This window comes from Anomaloglossus baeobatrachus, chromosome 4, assembly GCF_048569485.1.
Source record: "Anomaloglossus baeobatrachus isolate aAnoBae1 chromosome 4, aAnoBae1.hap1, whole genome shotgun sequence".
Lineage (NCBI taxonomy): Eukaryota > Metazoa > Chordata > Amphibia > Anura > Aromobatidae > Anomaloglossus > Anomaloglossus baeobatrachus.
Genome location: NC_134356.1, coordinates 636,121,920 through 636,143,030, shown reverse-complemented (window position 1 = coordinate 636,143,030; position 21,111 = coordinate 636,121,920). Strand labels below are relative to the sequence as shown.

At 46.4% G+C, this 21,111-nt stretch overlaps 1 protein-coding gene across 2 annotated transcripts in view; it reads left to right on the top strand.

The window, feature by feature from the left end:
* The window catches only part of RHOBTB2 (Rho related BTB domain containing 2), a 53,573-nt gene extending 33,115 nt beyond the window's left edge, over positions 1–20,458 (top strand). For both annotated transcript variants that reach the window (XM_075346426.1, XM_075346425.1), the window contains exons 8-10: positions 10,300–10,388; positions 10,652–10,757; positions 14,070–20,458. In XM_075346426.1, the coding sequence (XP_075202541.1) occupies positions 10,300–10,388; positions 10,652–10,757; positions 14,070–14,275 (401 nt within the window). In that variant the 3' untranslated portion in view covers positions 14,276–20,458. The remainder of the gene's footprint in view (positions 1–10,299; positions 10,389–10,651; positions 10,758–14,069) is intronic.
* The last annotated feature ends 653 nt before the right edge of the window (positions 20,459–21,111 follow it).

Below are 21,111 nucleotides of genomic sequence, written 5' to 3'. Positions count from 1 at the left end.
AGAAGAAAAGGAATTTACGGTAAGTAAACAAAATTCCCTTCTTTATTTTTATAAAACTCATGAAAAAAAGGCAACGTGTGAATATAGCCTTGGGCTATGTTCAGACGTTGCTTTTTTCCTGCATTTATTTTCTGCCACAAAACCTGATCTCTTGGCAATAAGAAAAGCTGAATTGTTTTAGTTGCGTTTTTGGGGTGTCACTTGTTTACAGTACATGTTTAAATAATGTTAGTTTAATTTGCCACAAAAGCAGCAAAAAAGCAGCTGCAGTTTTTAACTCTCATTGCTTTCAATGGTGAAAAAGCAGGAAAAATGCTGATAGAATTGACACGCTGCTTCTTACAAAAAAGCAGCAGTTTTCCATTTCAGTCAGAAAAAAAAAATCATGTGTATGAGATTTCTGAAGTCTCAGATTTTGCTGGTGCTGTAAAAAGCATGTGACCAGTGCACTCATTCATGTGACTACTGCAGCCAATCATTGACCTCAGTTGTCACATGCCAGACCTGCAATTGGCTGCGGTGTTCACATGATTGATGGACATGGTCTCGCAGCAGTGACATCAATGGGGACCTACAATGTGATGACGAGGATTTGAGGTGAGCAGTCATTTTTTACATTTTAAGCCCGCTACACACGCTTCAATATATCTCACAATCCGTCGTTGGGGTCAAGTTGTAAGTGACGCACATCCGGCATCGTTTGTGAGGTATCTGCGTTTGACATCTACGTGCGATCAGGATTGAACGCAAAACCGTTGATCGCAAACACATCGTATCTTTCTCTAGAATTGAGCGTTTTGTTGCACGAACCTAGTCAATTGTAACGTGTGACATCCCTCATACGATTTTGGTGTCTGATGCTATGTGCGCAGGTGTGCGCTCTGCACCGCAGCTTAAAAAAGGTCCGCTTCAGAGCGCAGCTGAAAAGCTGCGTTCTGAAGTGCCTCACAATGTCTGTCATTCACTAATCTCTGTCAGTCGGTCACTATCTCTGTCCCTCTCTCTCTGTCCATGTCAGTCTATCCCCCTCTCTCATATACTCACCGATCCTCGATCCCCGGCGCTGCACGGCATTCACACTGCTCCGTCGGCTTTTACTGTTTTGAAAAAGCCGGCCGCCCATTAAACAATCTCGTATTCCCTGCTTTCCCCGCCCACCGGCGCCTATGATTGGTTACACTGAGACACGCCCCCACGCTGAGTGACAGGTGTCACACTGCACCCAATCACAGCAGCCGGTGGGCGTGTCTATACTGTGTAGTGAAATAAATAATTAAATAATTAAAAAAAACGGCGTGCGGTCCCCCCCAATTTTAAAACCAGCCAGATAAAGCCATACGGCTGAAGGCTGGTATTCTCAGGATGGGGAGCTCCACGTTATGGGGAGCCCCCCAGCCTAACAATATCAGCCAACAGCCGCCCAGAATTGCCGCATACATTATATGCGACAGTTCTGGGACTGTACCCGGCTCTTCCCGATTTGCCCTGGTGCGTTGGCAAATCGGGGTAATAAGGAGTTATTGGCAGCCCATAGCTGCCAATAAGTCCTAGATTAATCATGTCAGGCGTCTATGAGACACCCTCCATGATTAATCTGTAAATTACAGTAAATAAACACACACCCGAAAAATCCTTTATTAGAAATAAAAAACACAAACATATACCCTGGTTCACCACTTTAATCAGCCCCAAAAAGCCCTCCATGTCCGGCGTAATCCAGGATGCTCCAGCGTCGCTTCCAGCGCTGCTGCATGGAGGTGACCGGAGATGCAGAAGACACCGCCGCTCCGGTCACCTCCACGCAGGTAATGAAGACAGCCGCGCGATCAGCTGCTGTCACTGAGGTTACCCGCTGTCACTGGATACAGCGGTGGCCGCGGGTAACCTCAGTGACAGCTCAGCTGATCGCGCTACTCACCGCCGCTCCTATCACCTCCACGCAGCAACTGAGGTGAGTAGCGCGATCAGCTGAGCTGTCACTGAGGTTACCCGCGGCCACCGCTGGATCCAGTGACAGCGGGTAACCTCAGTGACAGCAGCTGATCGCGCAGCTGTCTTCATTACCTGCGTGGAGGTGACCGGAGCGGCTGTGTCTTCTGCAGCTCCGGTCACCTCCATGCAGCAGCGCTGGAAGCGACGCTGGAGCATCCTGGATTACGCCGGACATGGAGGGCTTTTTGGGGCTGATTAAAGTGGTGAACCAGGGTATATGTTTGTGTTTTTTATTTCTAATAAAGGATTTTTTCGGGTGTGTGTGTTTATTTACTGTAATTTACAGATTAATCATGGAGGGTGTCTCATAGACGCCTGACATGATTAATCTAGGATTTAGTGGCAGCTATGGGCTGCCAATAACTCCTTATTACCCCGATTTGCCAACGCACCAGGGCAAATCGGGAAGAGCCGGGTACAGTCCCAGAACTGTCGCATATAATGTATGCGGCAATTCTGGGCGGCTGTTGGCTGATATTGTTAGGCTGGGGGGCTCCCCATAAGGTGGAGCTCCCCATCCTGAGAATACCAGCCTTCAGCCGTATGGCTTTATCTGGCTGGTTTTAAAATTGGGGGAACCGCACGCCGTTTTTTTTAATTATTTAATTATTTATTCACTACACAGTATAGACACGCCCACCGGCTGCTGTGATTGGGTGCAGTGTGACACCTGTCACTCAGAGTGGGGGCGTGTCTCACTGTAACCAATCATAGGCGCCGGTGGGCGGGGAAAGCAGGGAATACGAAATTGTTTAATGGGCGGCCGGCTTTTTCAAAACAGTAAAAGCCGCCGGAGCAGTGTGAACGCCGTGCAGCGCCGGGGATCGGGGATTGGTGAGTATATGAGAGAGGGCTGCTAACTTCAGTAACTTAGGAGATTAGCGGTCACCGGTGAGTCCTTCACTGGTGACCGCTAATCAGGACGCGACACAGACAGAGCCGCAGCATGACCGTGAAGTCGGGTGAAGTTCACCCGAGTTCATTCTGACAGTGCGGCTCTGTCTGTGTCTGCTGTCATCTGCCATTCAGCTCTGCTACATGGCTGTCTGTGTCTGCTGTCAGCAGCCATGTAGCAGAGCTGAATGGCAGATGACATAGTAAAAACGCATCCCTACACATTACACACGCTTGGCAAGTCAATAAATAAAAAAAAAAAAAAGGTGCCCAATGCATACGTCACAGAACACATGATCTAAAGGATCGCACACAAAATTGACCAATTTAACATAGACTACTAACGCACGTGTGACAGCAAATGAACGACCAACGTGCAATCTCATAAGATCCCGTATGCAACCTGGGCGTGTCACATCGCAAATGCGATTGTACAACTAATTGCAACGTGTAAAGTGGGCTTTATACTTGGAGTCCGACCGCTGGAGAACAAGGAACTCCTTTACTTTCCTATGTGGCTGAGGAGCGCTACGCTCTTCTTTTATCGCCAGCCCCTTAGAGAATTAATGGAGCGGCGGTTGGGTGTTCAATCTGCTGCTCCATTTTAAAACTGACATACAGTCATATGAAAAAGTTTGGGCACCCCTATTAATGTTAACCTTTTTTCTTTATAACAATTTGGGTTTTTGCAGCAGCTATTTCAGTTTCATATATCTAATAACTGATGGACTGAGTAATATTTCTGGATTGAAATGAGGTTTATTGTACTAACAGAAAATGTGCCATCCACAAAATTTGACCGGTGCAAAAGTATGGGCACCTCAACATAAAAGCGACATTAATATTTTGTAGATCCTCCTTTTGCAAAAATCACAGCCTCTAGTCGCTTCCTGTAGCTTTTAATGAGTTCCTGGATCCTGGATGAAGGTATATTTGACCATTCCTGTTTACAAAACAATTCCAGTTCAGTTAAGTTTGATGGTCGCCGAGCATGGACAGCCGCTTCACATCATCCCACAGATGTTCAATGATATTCAGGTCTGGGGACTGGGATGGCCATTCCAGAACATTGTAATTGTTCCTCTGCATGAATGCCTGAGTAGATTTGGAGCGGTGTTTTGGATCATTGTCTTGCTGAAATATCCATCCCCTGCGTAACTTCAACTTCGTCACTGATTCTTGCACATTATTGTCAAGAATCTGCTGATACTGAGTTGAATCCATGCGACCCTCAACTTTAACAAGATTCCCGGTGCCGGCATTGGCCACACAGCCCCAAAGCATGATGGAACCTCCACAAAATTTTACTGTGGGTAGCAAGTGCTTTTCTTGGAATGCCGTGTTTTTTTGCCTCCATGCATAACGCCTTTTTTTATGACCAAACAACTCAATCTTTGTTTCATCAGTCCACAGGACCTTCCTCCAAAATGTAACTGGCTTGTCCAAATGTGCTTTTGCATACCTCAGGCGACTCTGTTTGTGGTGTGCTTGCAGAAACGGCTTCTTTCGCATCACTCTCCCATACAGCTTCTCCTTGTGCAACGTGCGCTGTATTGTTGACCGATGCACATTGCACCATCTGCAGCAAGATGATGCTGCAGGTCTTTGGAGGTGGTCTGTGGATTGTCCTTGACTGTTCTCACCATTCTTCTTCTCTGCCTTTCTGATATTTTTCTTGGCCTGCCACTTCTGGGCTTAACAAGAACTGAACCTGTGTTCTTCCATTTCCTTACTATGTTCCTCACAGTGGAAACTGACAGTTTAAATCTCTGAGACAACTTTTTGTACCTTCCCCTGAACAACTATGTGGAATAATCTTTGTTTTCAGATCATTTGAGAGTTGTTTTGAGGAGCCCATGATGCCACTCTTCATAGGAGATTCAAATAGGAGAACTACTTGCAAGTGGCCACCTTAAATACCTTTTCTCATGATTGGATACACCTGCCTATGAAGTTCAAAGCTCAATGAGGTTACAAAACCAATGTAGTGCTTTAGTAAGTCAGTAAAAAGTAGTTAGGAGTGTTCAAATCAAGAAATTGATAAGGGTGCCCATACTTTTGCACCGGTCAAATTTTGTTTAAATGCGGATTGCACATTTTCTGTTAGTACAATAAACCTCATTTCAATCCAGAAATATTACTCAGTCCATCAGTTATTAGATATATGAAACTGAAATAGCTGTTGCAAAAAAACCAAATTGTTATAAAGAAAAAAGGTTAACATTAATAGGGGTGCCCAAACTTTTTCATATGACTGTAAGACATCAGCGTCGTGGATAAAAATATAGATATCAGCTGTGGAAAGGGGATACATTATACAGGAGTTAAACAATTTATTTTTAACTCTGTACCCGTCTGTCATTGTTAGCTTGTTTACTGCAATTTATATCTGTATTTTCCATGGAGTTAATGGTGGTCTATAAATAAATAAATAACAGAACATCCCCTTTAATTCTCGCTTTTCCTGTAGTCCTCCAGCAGGGGGAGCTGTTGTACTGACAGCCGCACTCTGCGCACATTTTTACACTTTATTCTTTTTCATTCCTCTGCTCCTTTTTGGACATTTTTAAGGCAAAATTGTGCAGCATGTATAGTGTATAATATGCATGAAGGGGCTGGAGTTATGCGCCACCTATATTTCTCTGAGACATAAATTAAATATCCACATTTAAAAAAGTAAGGCAGTTTGCAAACTTTTTGCCATGTTAATATTGTTAGGGGTTAAAAAAAAGCAAGTGGATCCCTAAAAAGTGTTCCAATCTGATCTTTTCCTGGGAATTCGTCATACCGGCGGAGCCGATTCTTCCCTTCCCTTCATGTCTAGGGATGAGCGAACCCGTACTGTAAAATTTGGGGTCCGTATCGAACACCTTGTGTGCAGTTGTGAACAAAGACTTTTGACTGTACGTCCGGTTCCTGTTCAGGTTTGCCACCCGAATAAAGCTTGTTGAAAGGTTGCAGAGCAGTCAATCAGCAAGCTTTTAGGCTGTGGGCACTTCTGAAGCCATCACATGGCTGTGTTTGCCCAGTAAAATCACTGTAAAAAAAAAATGTGGGCTACAAATGGAGGTTTAAATGGTAGTAAGAGCGGGATATTTATACATACCGTGTTTCCCAGATGATCACGCTGCAGTCAGACTCTCTTCTGGACCCTCTAATTAAGGTTCATTAATATTCAATGTTTCCCCGCCCACCCTGTGTCCTGTGATTGGTTGCCCCCAGGGCCGGCGTCAGCACCCGACACACCTGGGCAAGTGTCGGGGCCCTAGACTGTCGAGGGGGCCCACTCGCAGTCAGCAGGGTGGCATACCGCCAATGGCGGCAGGCCACGCATCTGCTATTGAGCCCATGAGTCAGAGAGGCCGAGTGCCAACGTGGTGGTGAAGGGGCCCCCCGGCCCACCCTGCTGAGGATCACACTTTCAATTGTATGTATTAATCACGGTGTCCAGACGACTATGGGGGTACATTAAACGATATGGAGCTGCATGGTCCTGCCACATGGGGGCTGCATGGGGCTGCCACATGGGTTCTGCATAAGGCTGCCACATAGGGGTGCATTATATTATGTGGAGCAATCTGGGGTTCATTATTTTATATGGAGGAATATTTGGTGCATTATTCTATATGGAGGACTATGGGGGCTGCATAACACTATGGAGGATTATACAGGTGCATTATATGGAGTAATATGAGGCTGCATTAAATTATGTGGAGCAATATGGGTGCATTATGTTATTTGGAGGAATGTGGGGGGTGCATACTTCTATACCCCCCAGAGCTGTATGTCCCCTCCACCCCAGTGCTGTATACCCCCAGAGCTCTATGCCCCCTCCACCCCAGTGCTGTATGCCCCTCAGAGCTGTTCCCCCTCCCCCCTCTGGAGCTGTATGCCCCCCTCCTCAATAATGTGTATGCCCCCCAGTAACGTGTATGTCCCCAGCCTCTCCTGTGATGTATATACAGCAGTGTCAGTGTGCTCTGTGTGCGGCCATGTCTGTTAGTGACAGTCACCAATCAGCGCTGCACAGCCACATGCCCTGGAGGAGCTGAACGAGATACAAGCGGGGAGGTGAGTGAGGCTATTGCTGACTTCCCCATACTAATAATATCTCTAATGTGTCTGTGTGTATATGATGTGTATCTATGTATGTCAGTGTATATGACTGTGTACGGATTTGTCTGTTTCATATGTATTTTTCGGAATTTCTCTTTAAATATGTATATGTACGTATGCCTGTATGTGTATGTATCTGTATGTGCGTGTCTGTGTGAGGATGGGGCCCACTGAGACTCTTTCACCCAGGGCCCACAAAAACCTAGAGCCGACCCTGGTTGCCCCCTACCCTGTGTCCGTAATTAAATTAAAAAATGACCTAGGCTCGCTCCATATTTTGCCGCCAGCACGGGTAATACTACAGCGGCAGACTGCAGCCCCCACCTGTGAGCTTTACCGTGGCTGGATATCAAAATAGATAGGGGGGGTAAGGCATAGGCTCCCCCCCATTTTTGATATCCAGTCACGGTAAAGCAGACAGGTTGGGGTGGCATTATCAGGATGGAAGGCCTAATGATAATTGCCCCCTCTACCCACAGCCCAAAAATACCAGCATGCAGCTGCCCAGAATTGTTGCATCCATTTGTAATCTTGTGAGTGACACCCCTTTTCCTCCCTTTATTAACCCCAAAACGACCCTTGAAGATTGACGTAATTCACACCACGTCCCACAGCAATCCTGGCACTGCTATATCCAGAACTTGGAGAGACGAGAAACACATCCGCACTGCACAGGCTCCGGGAAACACTGACAGCAGCGGGGGGAGACCAGGTGTGACCTCCTCTGAACTGAGGGATGTCACCAGCCAATGGGGGACCCAGCTGTGATCAATTGGCGTCACTCAGTTCACCAGAGGTCCACTCTACTCTCAGTGAGGCCAGTGGCACATCACCTGGCACAGCCTGCCACTCTCCAGACAGGAGCGTGCAGCTGCATACCAATATATGCACATGCACGCTTGTGTAGGGAGACCGTCAGGCTGTTCCAGGTGATGCAACTCGATTCTCGCGCGAGTTAGACTTTCACTGAGAGGAGCTGGGGAGTCCAGTGAACTGAGTGGCATCACCTGCTATAGCCAGGTCCCCCGTTGGCTGATGATGTCACTCAGTTAAGCGTAGGTCACACCCGGGCTCTCCCCGCTGCTGTCCGTGTTTCCCGGAGAATGTGGAGAGTGGACGCATTTCCAATCTCTCCAAGCTTTGGATGTAGCAGAGCTGATGAGCATCATGGGACTTTGTATGGATTACATCGGATGTTCAAGAGTGTTTTGGGGATTAATAAAGAGTGTGAAAGAGGGTGTGCGTATTTTATTTCAAATATAGAATTTCTTTAGTGTTTGTGTGTTATTTCTTTTCACTTACATGATTAGTAATGGGGGGCTCTTCTAGACTCCTCTCATTACTAATCTAGGGCTTAGTGGCAGCCATGAGCTGTCATTAACCCCTTATATTGCCTTGATTGCCACTGCTCCAAGGCAATTGGAGTGAGCCAAGTAAAGCCTGGAAATTATGCATCTAATGGATGTAACATTTTTGGGCAGCTGCGGGCTGGTATTTTTAGGCTGGAGGGGCCAAAATCAATGGCACCTTACAAGCCTAGGGCTTTTTTTTTTTTAAAGATATTTATTTTTACACTACTATACAGCAAACTGACTACACCCAATCACAGACACTGACACAGAGGGTGGGCAGGGGAAGCAGTGAATATTCATGTGTGGCGCCCCTGAGGCTTCAGTCGCCACAGAGTATTTCACCCATCTTTGGGTGTAATGCTAAACCCAATTCCTGAGGAGATCAGTCCCGGTTTCACCACATTACACACTCAACGACACACCAAGTTGCCCTGTTCCCAATTGGGACTGGGCTAGGGTAGGATAATAAAGGGGTCACCGACAGAGAGGCATTCATAGGATGTCCTCAACAGGGGCCCAAGTCCCACTAGCTTAGGACCTGGGAGGGGAGAGGTGCAGCCAGAAGGGAGAGGTTGGAGTCACACAACAGCTAAAAAAGCGAGTGAGCTAGGCACACTCAGGAGGCAATCTAGAGAGTTCTCCAGCAGGAGAGCAGTGGCCCAGTCGCCTCTACAGGTGGTCCGGTGGGAAGGAGGAGAAGTTCACAACGGTCGCCGCGGGGAGAGGGATCTCTGCTCCCCACGGAACCGATGCCACACAGGGTGGCAGGGCCCTAGGGAAGATCATACTTCAATTTGGTTTAACAGAATCTGCCTGGACGAGGAAACTTTCGAGCTTCCCTGACCACACAGCGCTTGACAGTACAGTGCCATATAGGATCCGGGGTTTCTCTTCAAGCCGGGCCCCACATCGAAACCGTGGCACCTGCATATAGGGACAAGAGTACATCTTGTGAAACCCAGGGTCCCCTCGTAGCTTCAAGCCAGGGGATCCACAGACAGACGTTACAAGGACAAACCCAACGAACACTAAACCGGACTGATTTCTAAAGGGATTCGGGTTCAGCGGAGCCCATCATAGCAAGTGACCTGTATTACCTGAGTGAGCTGCATCGTACAAAAATGAGTAAACAATCAGGAACTGCAACTATAGACTCTGACTCTTTATTACCGGTACTGCTGCTCCCCGCCGCCATTACTACTCTCCCCATCATCCTCCCCGGGGCCCGCTCTCCCTGTGGAGAGCGATATCATTCATGGGTGCTACTACCACCTGCCCCGGAGGACAGTGACAGCAACGGCGGCCCATTCCCTGGCCGAATACCGCAGGTGGCATCACGACAATCACCTCACAACTACCCCAATAGCTCTCCCCTGCCATCTTCTGTATGCCTCGAGGCAACGGAGCCGGGCTAAGGCCGCCCGTGACCGCGACAGTCAATGGCTCGGCAACGAGTAGGTTAAACGCACCTGCCCTGTGGGGCGCTACACATGAACCTTAAGTAGCGGGCCTGAAAGAGCCCTAATTGCAGTGTGATCCTCCTGGAAAAACAGTATGTACTGTATAACTATCTTGCTCTTACTGCCATTTACTTCCATCACAGCCCCCTAGCGCTTACTATGGCCATTTTGCAGACATTTTACAACTCTGAACGTCTCCTCCCCATTGACTTGTATTGGGTTCATTGTTCAGCGTCAAGTTTACTCGCCGATCCCGTTTTTTGTTCTTTTTTTTCCGTGCTGATTCAGAGAACCTGAATATATCCACGGGTTTGCTCATCACTATTCATGTCTAATATTAGAGCAGATTTTAGGGCACAGAGCGTTACAGGAGACAATATCCATCATTGTGCGGTGATTGTGCAGATGTAGCACCGATGATGATGATGATGATTAATATTGATTTCCGCTACAGACTGAATTTGCATCTTATTCTGTTTCCCCAGAGAAATACACAGTGTCGTTCATTATGGACGCGTCTCTGGATAACGAGGATATTGACAAGGAAGTACTTCTGATACTGGAAGCTTCTCAGGTAACCGCCGTGCCTCCTCTATTCTCACCTGGTCTAGACCTGGCCTAAAATCAGATTGTCCTCTGATTATACATCTTTATCCCCTAAACGTACCGACTGTACAATATGCTCTGGCCATCTGTAGTAAGGGCACATCTGCCAAGGTGCCAACCCAATGTTTGCAGAGACACAGCCCGAAACAAGTCTGTATGTGCCAATGTCCTGGTATCTACGGAATCATCTAATCCAGAGGTTCCTATATACTTTTGCATTGTGTTTTTCAGTTTCATGGTGCTCAGCAGCTGGCAGCCTGGTGTGTACATCACATCTCCACAAATTATAACCGCGTGTGCAGGAGGTTCCCCCGGGAAATCAAGATGGTGTCATCAGGTGAGTATGGCGGTACAGTAATAGCACTTAAACACTTTACCCTGCACTACAAAAGCACAACGCATTGGTATTATACCAACTGGTGATGAAGGCATGCTAGGTATCCCTCGAGCACTATTCCTCCACCCCCAAAAAAAGTCCTTAAAGGGTTATTCCCATCTCCAAGATCCTATTCTAATTTATATTAGATGTAATAATAATAATAGCAAATACCTCCAGTTAGAAATGTAGTATGGTTCTCCTGATCAGCCATATGTAATACCCCATGTGCAGGACATTGCAGCCTAGATTTCCATGGTTACATCCTCTCATATAGTGACAGTCAGTTAGTTTCTCGTGGTCATAGCTATGGATACTTAAGCTGCAATGCCCTGCACATGAGGTACGAGGCATGGCTATATCAGGAGAACTATACTACATTTCTAATTGGAGGAATTTGCTAATATTATTATTGATAATAATAATATTACACCTACTACATATAGGGATAGGATCTTAGGGATGGGAATACCCCTTTAAGGAACTGCAACAGACTAAAGACCGCTTTACACATTGCGATATCGGTACCGATATCGCTAGCGTGGCTACCTGCCCCCATCTGTTGTGCGACATGGGCAAATCGCTGCCCGTGCCGCACAACATCGCCCGGACTCGTCACACTACTTACCTTCCCTGTGACGTCGCTGTGACTGGCGAACCGCCTCCTTTCTAAGGGGGCGGTTCGTTCAGCGTCACAGCAACGTCACTGCAGCATCACTGATCCGCCGCCCAATAGAGCATCCCGCCCACCTCCTTCCTCCGCATTGTGGCTGGGAGGCAGGTAAGGAGAGCTTCCTCGTTCCTGCGGTGTCACATGGAGCGATGTGTGCTGCCGCAGGAACGAGGAACAACTTCGTTACTGCTGCAGTAACGATATTTGAGAATGGACCCCCATGTCGCCGATGAGCGATTTTGCACGTTTTTGTGACGATTCAAAATCGCTCATAGGTGTCACACGCAACGGCATCGCTAATGCGGCCGGATGTGCGTCACAATATCCGTGACCCCAACGAGATCACTTGAGCGATGTCGTAGCGTGTAAAGCCCGCTTAAGTCTTCCCATAGAAAAAATTAAAGGGGTATTCCCGGCTTAGCAAGTGATGTCATATCTTCATCACCTAATGATTTTTTTTACTCTTGAGAATAAAGGGGGCCAGTGTTTCCTCAGCTCTGTATCCCCATTCAGATTTTTGGCCGTTATACTTGTGAAGATCTGAGATTGTGGATTGTATTAATCACCTAGACAGTTTGACAATGCAATTATTGTTATTCTTCCATCCACGGTCTTCCAACAACTCTGTGTAGATTGCCAAAACAAGATGCCCCCAATCCACGAGATCCCAAAAGGGGACTGGTATTTCCACTGCTCCCGTACCAGGCGATACCCATGGTCTCCAAACTTTTGGTTGGCCCACAGCTTTTGTATCTCCTGCCGGTATGGTCTGCAGTCTCTGCCTATGCTCCTTCAGACAACAGATACCATAACCATCACGCGTGTATCCAGCTCCAGCCGGCAACAATACCCCATGTACTCATTAGTGTCCTAAGTACTCCAAGACGCCCCAGATTCAAGCCCGGCCCCCAGGATCTCCACCCCCCTTCCTCAAGCTAACTGTGCATTGGCGGAGGTATTTTCCTGAGGCCGAGCCCCTCATCTGGGACTGCATGTGAGACCCCTGTGGTGACGGCTCCACATTATGGGGCTATTGGCTGGGAGAACAATGGCTTAATTGAGGTCTGTACTCTACGTCCATTGCTCCAAAAATTTTTTAGTCCACAGCAACCTCCTCACAATATTGTATTACGGACTGCTTCCAGCTCAATTTAACAGAGCCGCACTGCGGTGAGAGGCCAGGAAAGGCCCGATGCAGAGGAAAAACTTGAATGATGCTGCAACTTCTTCATTCTCGGGATAGATGGGGGTCCCAGAGGTTGTACCCCCGGTAATTATCAGGTGGCTCATCCCAGCAATACGCCATTCCATATGGAGATGGGAATACCTATCTAAGAAACCCTTAAAGGGAATCTGTCTTCCTTTTCCATTTTTTTTATTTATTAATATGGGCATACAGGTGGCATAAAGATGAAATTATCCATACCGGTATGCCTCCTGGATGATCGGTCGTTTTTCAAAAATCCTTGTTTTTATCTTCTATCTTCCAGGCTATGGGGTGTGCGCTGCCCTGAAGATAAGCCAACCTCTGGTCTTCATTATAAAGGATTCTTCCTCTCCTTCTCTTCAGAGTCCCTGTGACGTCAGGCGCGCAGACGGAAATCCAGCTCCTGCGCATTCTGCCTGCCGTCTCTCCCCTGCACTGTGAAGCAGCAGTGACTCTCCGGCGCCTGCACACAGAAAAATTGAAGTCTGTGGCCACAGATGGGTGGAACAGTGCAGGGAGAGACATCAGGCATAATGTGCAGGCGCGAGATTTCTGGCTGCTCACATGACGTCACAGGGACACCAGGGAAGAGAAGGGGAGGAGGAATCCTCTATAATGAAGACCGGAGGCAGTCTTATCTTCTGGGCAGCGCACCCCCATAACCTGGAAGATAGAAGATATAAAAAAATGATTTTTGCCAAATGACCCATTATCCAGGAGGCAGACAGGTATGGCTAATTTCACCTTTACGACACGTGTATGCCCATATTAATAACTAAAAAAGGGTGACAGATTCCCTTTAAGAATTAACTTGTTGGATGTTTCTTGATGACATTTCTATAGACAATCTTGGAGGATTTCTGTGGTTTCTATCAAGGGAACCCAATGTTTACATGAACCTTGATCGGACTGGGAATATATTTTGTACCTTTGATATAATTTGTGACCAATTGCATGTCCAAAATCTCTCTTGATGCTTTCTTTTACCATGCTTGCTCAGCTCAACCAATTATTTCAATATGCAGCTGCCAGACACCTCTCGTAGGGCTTACTTTGCATGAGAACAAAGGATTGGTGTTTAGTTGCTTATTATACACATGGGATCATCCACTCGATTTTGGCAAGCTTGGGTGACTTTTATCAAATTTAGGCTGGTTTCAAAAGTCTGACATCCAGAGTCCAGACCACCTGCAGGTCTCCTCAGAACTCCACAGCCTCATATATGACAATAAAGGGTGAAGGCCACCCTTGGCCAGTCCGATCCTTGCAGTCTGTACTCAGGACTGTGAATTTCAGACATGTGAAACTGTCTACAAATCCTTGTAGACCAGAACTTGTACAGTCTCCATAGACTTAACGAAAACTCATCTTCTCTTATGGTTGTATTTTGCAGAGAATCAGCAGATCTTGGAGGGGCAGCGTTGGCCCCCCGTCTGGTACCTGAAGGAAGAAGACCATTTCCAAAGAGCACAGAGGGAACGTGAGAAAGAGATGGCCCTACACCAGAAGAGACAGCCCAAGAGACGCTGGTTGTTCTGGAACAGCAATAGTGCAGCTTCTCCGGCGTCTTCTACGAACCCTTCCTCTGCGGTGGGCTAAGACGTGGTACCACATCTGCATAATCTCCCTCCGGCAGCTATGAGTGCATGCAAGGATATGAGAGGCTGTGTGTGTCTTGTGTTCCGGCATCTATGAATGAATGTGCACTACTGTTTTGCCTAATGTCTACTGAACTGTACAAAATGACAAATCATATCTAGATTTTGGCCCGATTAAGCCACTATCTATAGGTACAAACCGCCTCAGCAATGCAACCTCCGAAAACTTTCCCAGGAACTTTTTACCACTGTGCACAGAGTTCTTTGATATGTAGAAATCTCCTTTCGCCATCACTGGTTGGAGCGCAACCGGTTCTGTCTTGCTGTAGCATACGGTACTGTTAAAGGGGCATTCGTCATCATCTAGTTCAGATGTAGGGACATTTTTTATCTCGATTCCTTAATCTAATATTATTTTTGGAATCGTTCTCTTCTAAATGGTATGTCACATCGGAGACGATCCCTACAAAATGGAGCAATCAGCTGATCGCCCTTGGTCACTCTCCCATTACTCCTGACAAATGGCTATTTTGCAAGGTGACACCTCCGTCACCCAAGTATTTCCACTGCAGTGGAAACTAGATTTTCCTCTTAAAGGGAGCCAACCATCTGGATTTTCATATATAAGGTAAAGCCAGTGCTATACTGGCGCTAGGATGCTGAATGTAAGCATAGCTTTTGTTCAGTAATTAGAGGTTTTATTTCAGAAATATGAGCAAGTAAAGATCCAGCAATGCCCTGCTATTTGATTGACAGGTACAACAGGGGTGGGAATAGGTGGGTCCGGTCTTGCCATCTGTTCCCGCCCCTGTCTAGACTAGATCTCTCTGAAGCCGGGACACATACACCCGGCTTCATAGTGCGCATGACCGGACGTATGGTGACTTCTGAGCATGCGCACTAGGCCTAAACCTGGTGTCGGAGCTGGTGAAAACGCATAGCATGTTAGTACGTCCACAGGGGTGTACTAAAAGGCCAGACTAGTCAGGGGAAATAATGCCCTTGTGACTAGTCCCTGTGCTCATTAGCATATCATAAAGGATCTTTAGAAATACTTTTTCTATAGATCCCTTTATCTATGCTAGTGTATACAGGGACAGTTAGGCAGGGAATAGCAATATACACCCAGAACTGCTCGTGGCTCTGGGTGCATATTGCGCCTGACGGGTTCCCTTTAAGGTTTACAGAGTTTGGCCTTTGGACTGTAGCAGAATTATTGTACCCTTTTTATATTCTTCACGTTGAAAAATATATCTATCGTCTTCCCAAAATATAGCACCAGGTCTGGCCAGACTTACTAGTAATCTCAAGAAAATATCTAGACGGACTGATGTTTACTGAGGGGACTCCTGAGTTTTTCATCTGGATGTACGGTATTTGAGCTCTCCAAAGTGACTCTTTATTAAAGGAATTATGCCACCAGGTTTTTACTATGTAATCTGACATGATGTAGGGTCAGAGAAGCAGATTCCTGTGATGTATCACAGTTTTATCTGTTGCGGAGCTCTGAATACTGAGCTGTGTATAACCGCAGCTTTCTGTGTACATTGTATAGTTACAGAAAGCTGCCAAACAGTGCTGAAAATGTGCTTGGACTAGGAGGCATGAGGCAGCTTGTCCTCTACTGATAATCTCCTGCTGATAAAACACTAATAATATTGAAACAGCAAAACACAGCCCGGTAAGTGATACAACACTGGAATAGGGGTCTCTGCCCCTACATAATGTTGCTCTCAGATTCCCTTTAAGCGCTCCTACCCCATAACATCCACCACGCAGGAGGAAGCCCATGCAGTATATAGTATTCTGTTCACCACCGTCCTTTCATAGACGTCTCTTTGGAGCAATCACCTAGAAGACGATTAGTTCCCATCTTAACCGTTTTAGAAATTAAACTTTTCTAAATTTACATTCAAATTTTAATAGGAAATAAAAACTACAAAAAAAAAAATAACTCTATAACTATCAACTTCTATGGCACTGATAATTATACTCCATGCTTACAGAGACGTATCCGTCCTGGTATATTCTGTCATTGGGGGATGGGAAGTCAGAATGGCGTTTCCAGCATGCTCCTCCTCATCATCCTCATCGTGGGCATAGTTAGCTCATATATTTCTTGAGTACCTAACCTCTGAGAACTACAGGGTGTAGTGTGCTCCTATCATAGGGGCACATCAGTGTATATAGTATATGTGTGTGTATGAATATGTGTGGATTCGGAGGAGCGGATATGTGGCTGCTGCATACCGACAGGGCTCAGACGACATTGGTCTATGGGTAGGTGCCGATATCGGGCTCCAGTATCCTCCTCTCAGAGCCGATCACTAAAAATATATTGTCTAAATGACTTATGAATCAGATATAGACTTAGGTTGCCCGCAGAGGTCTACAAGAGAAATTGGCAGGCATCTACGTATCTGGGATTATCGAACCCCTTTAAGACCGGCCAGTTTTATGGGGGTCTTTTTTCCTTTTTTATAGCTTTTTTTCCATTTTTTTCTTATTTTTCTCAACATAGCCATATGTGAGCTTGTTTTTTACAAGATGATCTGTAATATTAAATTATACTATTCCCTTTAGGCTATGTGTCCACGGGAGAATGTAGCTGCGGATTTTTCTGCATCAAAATCCGCAGCTTTCCCGCAAAATCCGCACCTTTTCAAAGGTGCGGATTTGCCGCGGATTTACCGCGGAATTGCCGCGGATTTTGGTGTGGATTTTTTTTTTTTTTTTTTTTCCAATTTTAAAGCCAAAATCCGGATGAAAATCCGCAACAATAATTGACATGTTGCAGATTTTTCCGGATCAAAATCCGCACGAAATCCGCTGCGGAAAAATCCGCAGCGTGGGCACAGCATTTCCAAAATGCCATAGAAATGGCTGGGAAGTGCCAGAGCTGCAGATTTTCAGGAAATCCGCGGCTTTTCCGCGAGAAATCCGCGGCAAAATCCGCGCATTTTCCGCAGCGTGGGCACATAGCCTTATTATATAATGTACAGAAACCTAGGAAAAAAATTCAAGCGTGATGAAATGACGAACAAAAACACATTCCGCCATTTTTTTGGGGGTTTACTTTTTATGAAGTTCATTGAACGTCAAAAGTGACCCTACAAAATGAATTTTCAAGTCAGTATATAAATTTTTCAGATTTTAGTGTTTTTTTAATTCTCCAGTTTGGTCTGAACGGACCAGAGGTTATGCTTTCAGTCTTCAGATCCACAATTCGTGAAACTGGTTGGGTTCTTAACGGTCAGACCACCAGCGATCAGGCACTTACTGTATGTATCCCATGGATAGGGGATAACTTGCAAACTTTATTATAACCCTTTAAATTCAAGAATTTGAAGGAAAAAAAATTGGTTACTAATTTTTTCCATCTTTGGAGCTGTTTTAAGGGCTTGTTTTTTGCGTGACAAGCTGTAGTTTGAATTGACACTCTCACGGAATAAATGCAAGTTTTTAATTGCTTTTTATTGCGTTTCTTTGGATGGGGCAGAGGCATAGAAATTGGCATTTGTGAAGCTTCAATTTTTTTGTTTTGGGGGGGGGGGGTAACGTTGAAGTCCTCATCCACCAATTGGGCAACCTTTTTTTTTTTAAATACTATATTCCTCAGTATAAACTAAGCTTTAAAGAAGAGTTAAGGGTGCTTTACACGCTGCGACATCGCTAACGAGATATCGTCCGGGTCACGGTGTTAGTGACGCACATCCAGCCTTGTTAGCAAGATCGCAGCGTGTGACACCTCTGAGCGACCGAAAACTATCGCAAAAGAGGGAAAAATCGGTGGTCATGGAGAGGTCGTTCTAAAACAAAATATCGTTTTCTGCTCAGTATTGATGTGGTTCGTCGCTTCTGCGGCAGCACACATCGCTGTGTGTGACACCGCAGGAGCGACAGCCATCACCTTACCTCCGTCCACTGGAAAAGGAGGAAGGAAGGAGGTGGGCGGGATGTTCCGGCCGCTCATCTTCTCCCCTCCTTTTCTATTGGGTGGCGGTTCAGTGACGCTGCTGTGACGCTGAACGAACCGCCCCCTTAGAAAGGAGGCGGTTCGTCGGCCACAGCGACGTCGCAGAGCAGGTATGTGCATGTGACGCTGCCGTAGCGATAATGTTCGCTACGGCAGCGATCACCACATATCGGCCGTACGACGGGGGAGGCTTCTATCGCGCTCAACATCGCCAGCAAATGGTAGCGATGTCGCAGCGTGTAAAGCACCCTTTTCTCGCCTCCTGCACACTGTGTATTATTGTCTTTAGGGTATGTGCACATGATCAGGATCCGCTGCGTCCTGACCTGCGGGGCCGCGAATCTCCTCCGCAGGAGACCGCAGCTGCTCGTGCCCACGATCAGGGTTCGGGCAGTTGCGGTCTCTCACTGTTTTCTCCCTGCAGAGAACACTCACATCTCTGCAGTGAAGCTCGGGAAGTCGCAGTGCAGATCAGTTTTTGCTGTGATAAAACCAACCACAGTGGGCACGGGATATCTAGAAATCCCACCACTGTGCTTGTACTGTACAATGCAGCGTTTTGGATGCAGCTGCATCCAAAACGCTGTGAACCCTGATCATAGGCACGCAGCCTTAAAGGACCACTTGTTGTGATGGGACGGATGAAGAAAGAGGTACTATGCATCAGTTCCTGATGGCGTCTCATAAAGGTTTAACCGGAGAACTCGAAACAAAAAGTAATGGACACTTGAAGTGTTTACATGAAGGTTATTGCACTTCTTAAATGGACCTTTGCCAGGTTACCGAACTCCAGAATTTGTTATAACGCATACTTGTAAACTTTCCCAAAATGACTTGGAGGATTTTGAAAAAAGGGATGACCTTCAGGACCGCCCAAAAAATTGCCAATTCTCACAGAACTCTACTGAAAAGTAGTGTTTCTGGAAGACTTCTTGAGCGTAACGCCGGTATGCCTTGCCATCATACACAGCCCCGGCACCCAAACGCCCATGCAGAAGGCATGGAAGAGGTGGATGTTGTTTTTTTTGCGGAAAGCATTAAGAAATTAATATAAAGAACTTATATGGATCCAAATCAACATACATATCAATACCATACAATATCAGGTATATAATGCTAGCATGGACAACAATAATGGTCATGTCACACACAATGACAGCGACGACGACGTCGCTGCTAAGTCACCATTTTCTGTGACGTAGCAGCGACCTTGCTAGCGATTTCGCTGTATGTGACATCCAGCAACAACCTGGCCCCTGCTGTGAGGTCGCCGGTTGTTGCTGAATGTCCTGGACCATTTTTTGGTCGTTGCTCTCCCACTGTGAAGCACACATCGCTGTGTGTGACAGCGAGAGAGTGACGAACTGAATGTGCAGGGAGCAGGAGCCGGCTTCTGCGGACGCTGGTAACCAAGGTAAATATCGGGTAACCAAGCAAAGGCTTGGTTACCTGATATTTACCTTTGTTACCAGCGTCCGCAGCTTCTTGAAGCCGGCTCCCTGTACACATAGCCAAGGTACACATCGGGTAACTATAAGCAAAGCGGTTTGCTTATTAACCCGATGTGTACCTTGGCTACGAGTGCCGGGAGCCAGCGCTAAGCGGTGCGCTGGTAACCAAGGTAAATATCGGGTAACCAAGCGAAGCACTTTGCTTGGTTACCTGATATTTACCTTAGTTACCAAGCGCAGCATCGCTTCCACGCGTCGCTGGGGGCTGGTGAGATCTGCCTGTTTGACAGCTCACCAGCAACCATGTAACGACGCAGCAGCAATCCTGATAAGGTCCTATCGTCGTCGTGATCGCTGCTGTGTCGCTACGTGTGACCTAGGCTTAAGTGTCGTCTTTGGGACACATGAGGAGACAAGCTGTAGACATTATCACTCTTACCAGCAGTATGGACCACGATTTTAATACATTTTCCTTAAATCATGTCCTATCGGTATGTAGCAATCTACATGTTAAACTCATTGTGTGTGGCTCATATACAGAAGGTGTATATATTGATCAGGGCACAACGGGTTGTGCGTGCGCGGATGACTGTGTAGGTACTATAGTTTATATGCCTCCCCTTGGGTCTATGGCTGCTGATTTCATGGAGGGGAGGCTTCTATGTAAATGCTCTCTGTATATTTTGAGCTAAATTGACTGATCATTCTGTTTACGAACAATTCATGTTTCTTGTTTTTTAATAAAATTGACAAAATATTTGGGTTTGTGTGTATCAGTGTTTTGTGTCCAGTCTTCTACCATATATGTTAGCCGAATAGTGAGCAAGGTAATCTTCTACATGAGTAAATGACCTCATGGTATACATAAGAAAAAACAAAAAATAAAAGGCAACTTTACCCCATTAATTTGTAGTCCAATCCCTCTAGTTCCTACAAAGTTATTTTTTATCTGATGAAGACCCTTCAGACTGGGACTAGTGATGAGTGGGTACTACCATGTTCAGGTGCTCTGTATTCGTAACTAGTGATGAGTGGGCACTACCATGCTCGGGTGCTCAGTACCCGTAACTAGTGATGAGCAAGCACTACCATGCTCGGGTGCTCAGTACTCGTAACTAGTGATGAGCGGGCACTACCATGCTCGGGTGCTCAGTACTCGTAACTAGTGATGAGCGGGCACTACCATGCTCGGGTGCTCAGTACTCGTAACTAGTGATGAGCGGGCACTACCATGCTCGGGTACTCGGTACTTGTAACTAGTGATGAGCGGGCACTACTATGCTCGGGTGCTCGGTACTCCTAACAGGCAGTCAGACGCTCGGATGGGCACGACTCGAGTACCCGAGTATAATGGGGAACGCTAGCTTTTTTACATAAGATCTTAAGGTAAAATGCTTGAGTTCTCCATTC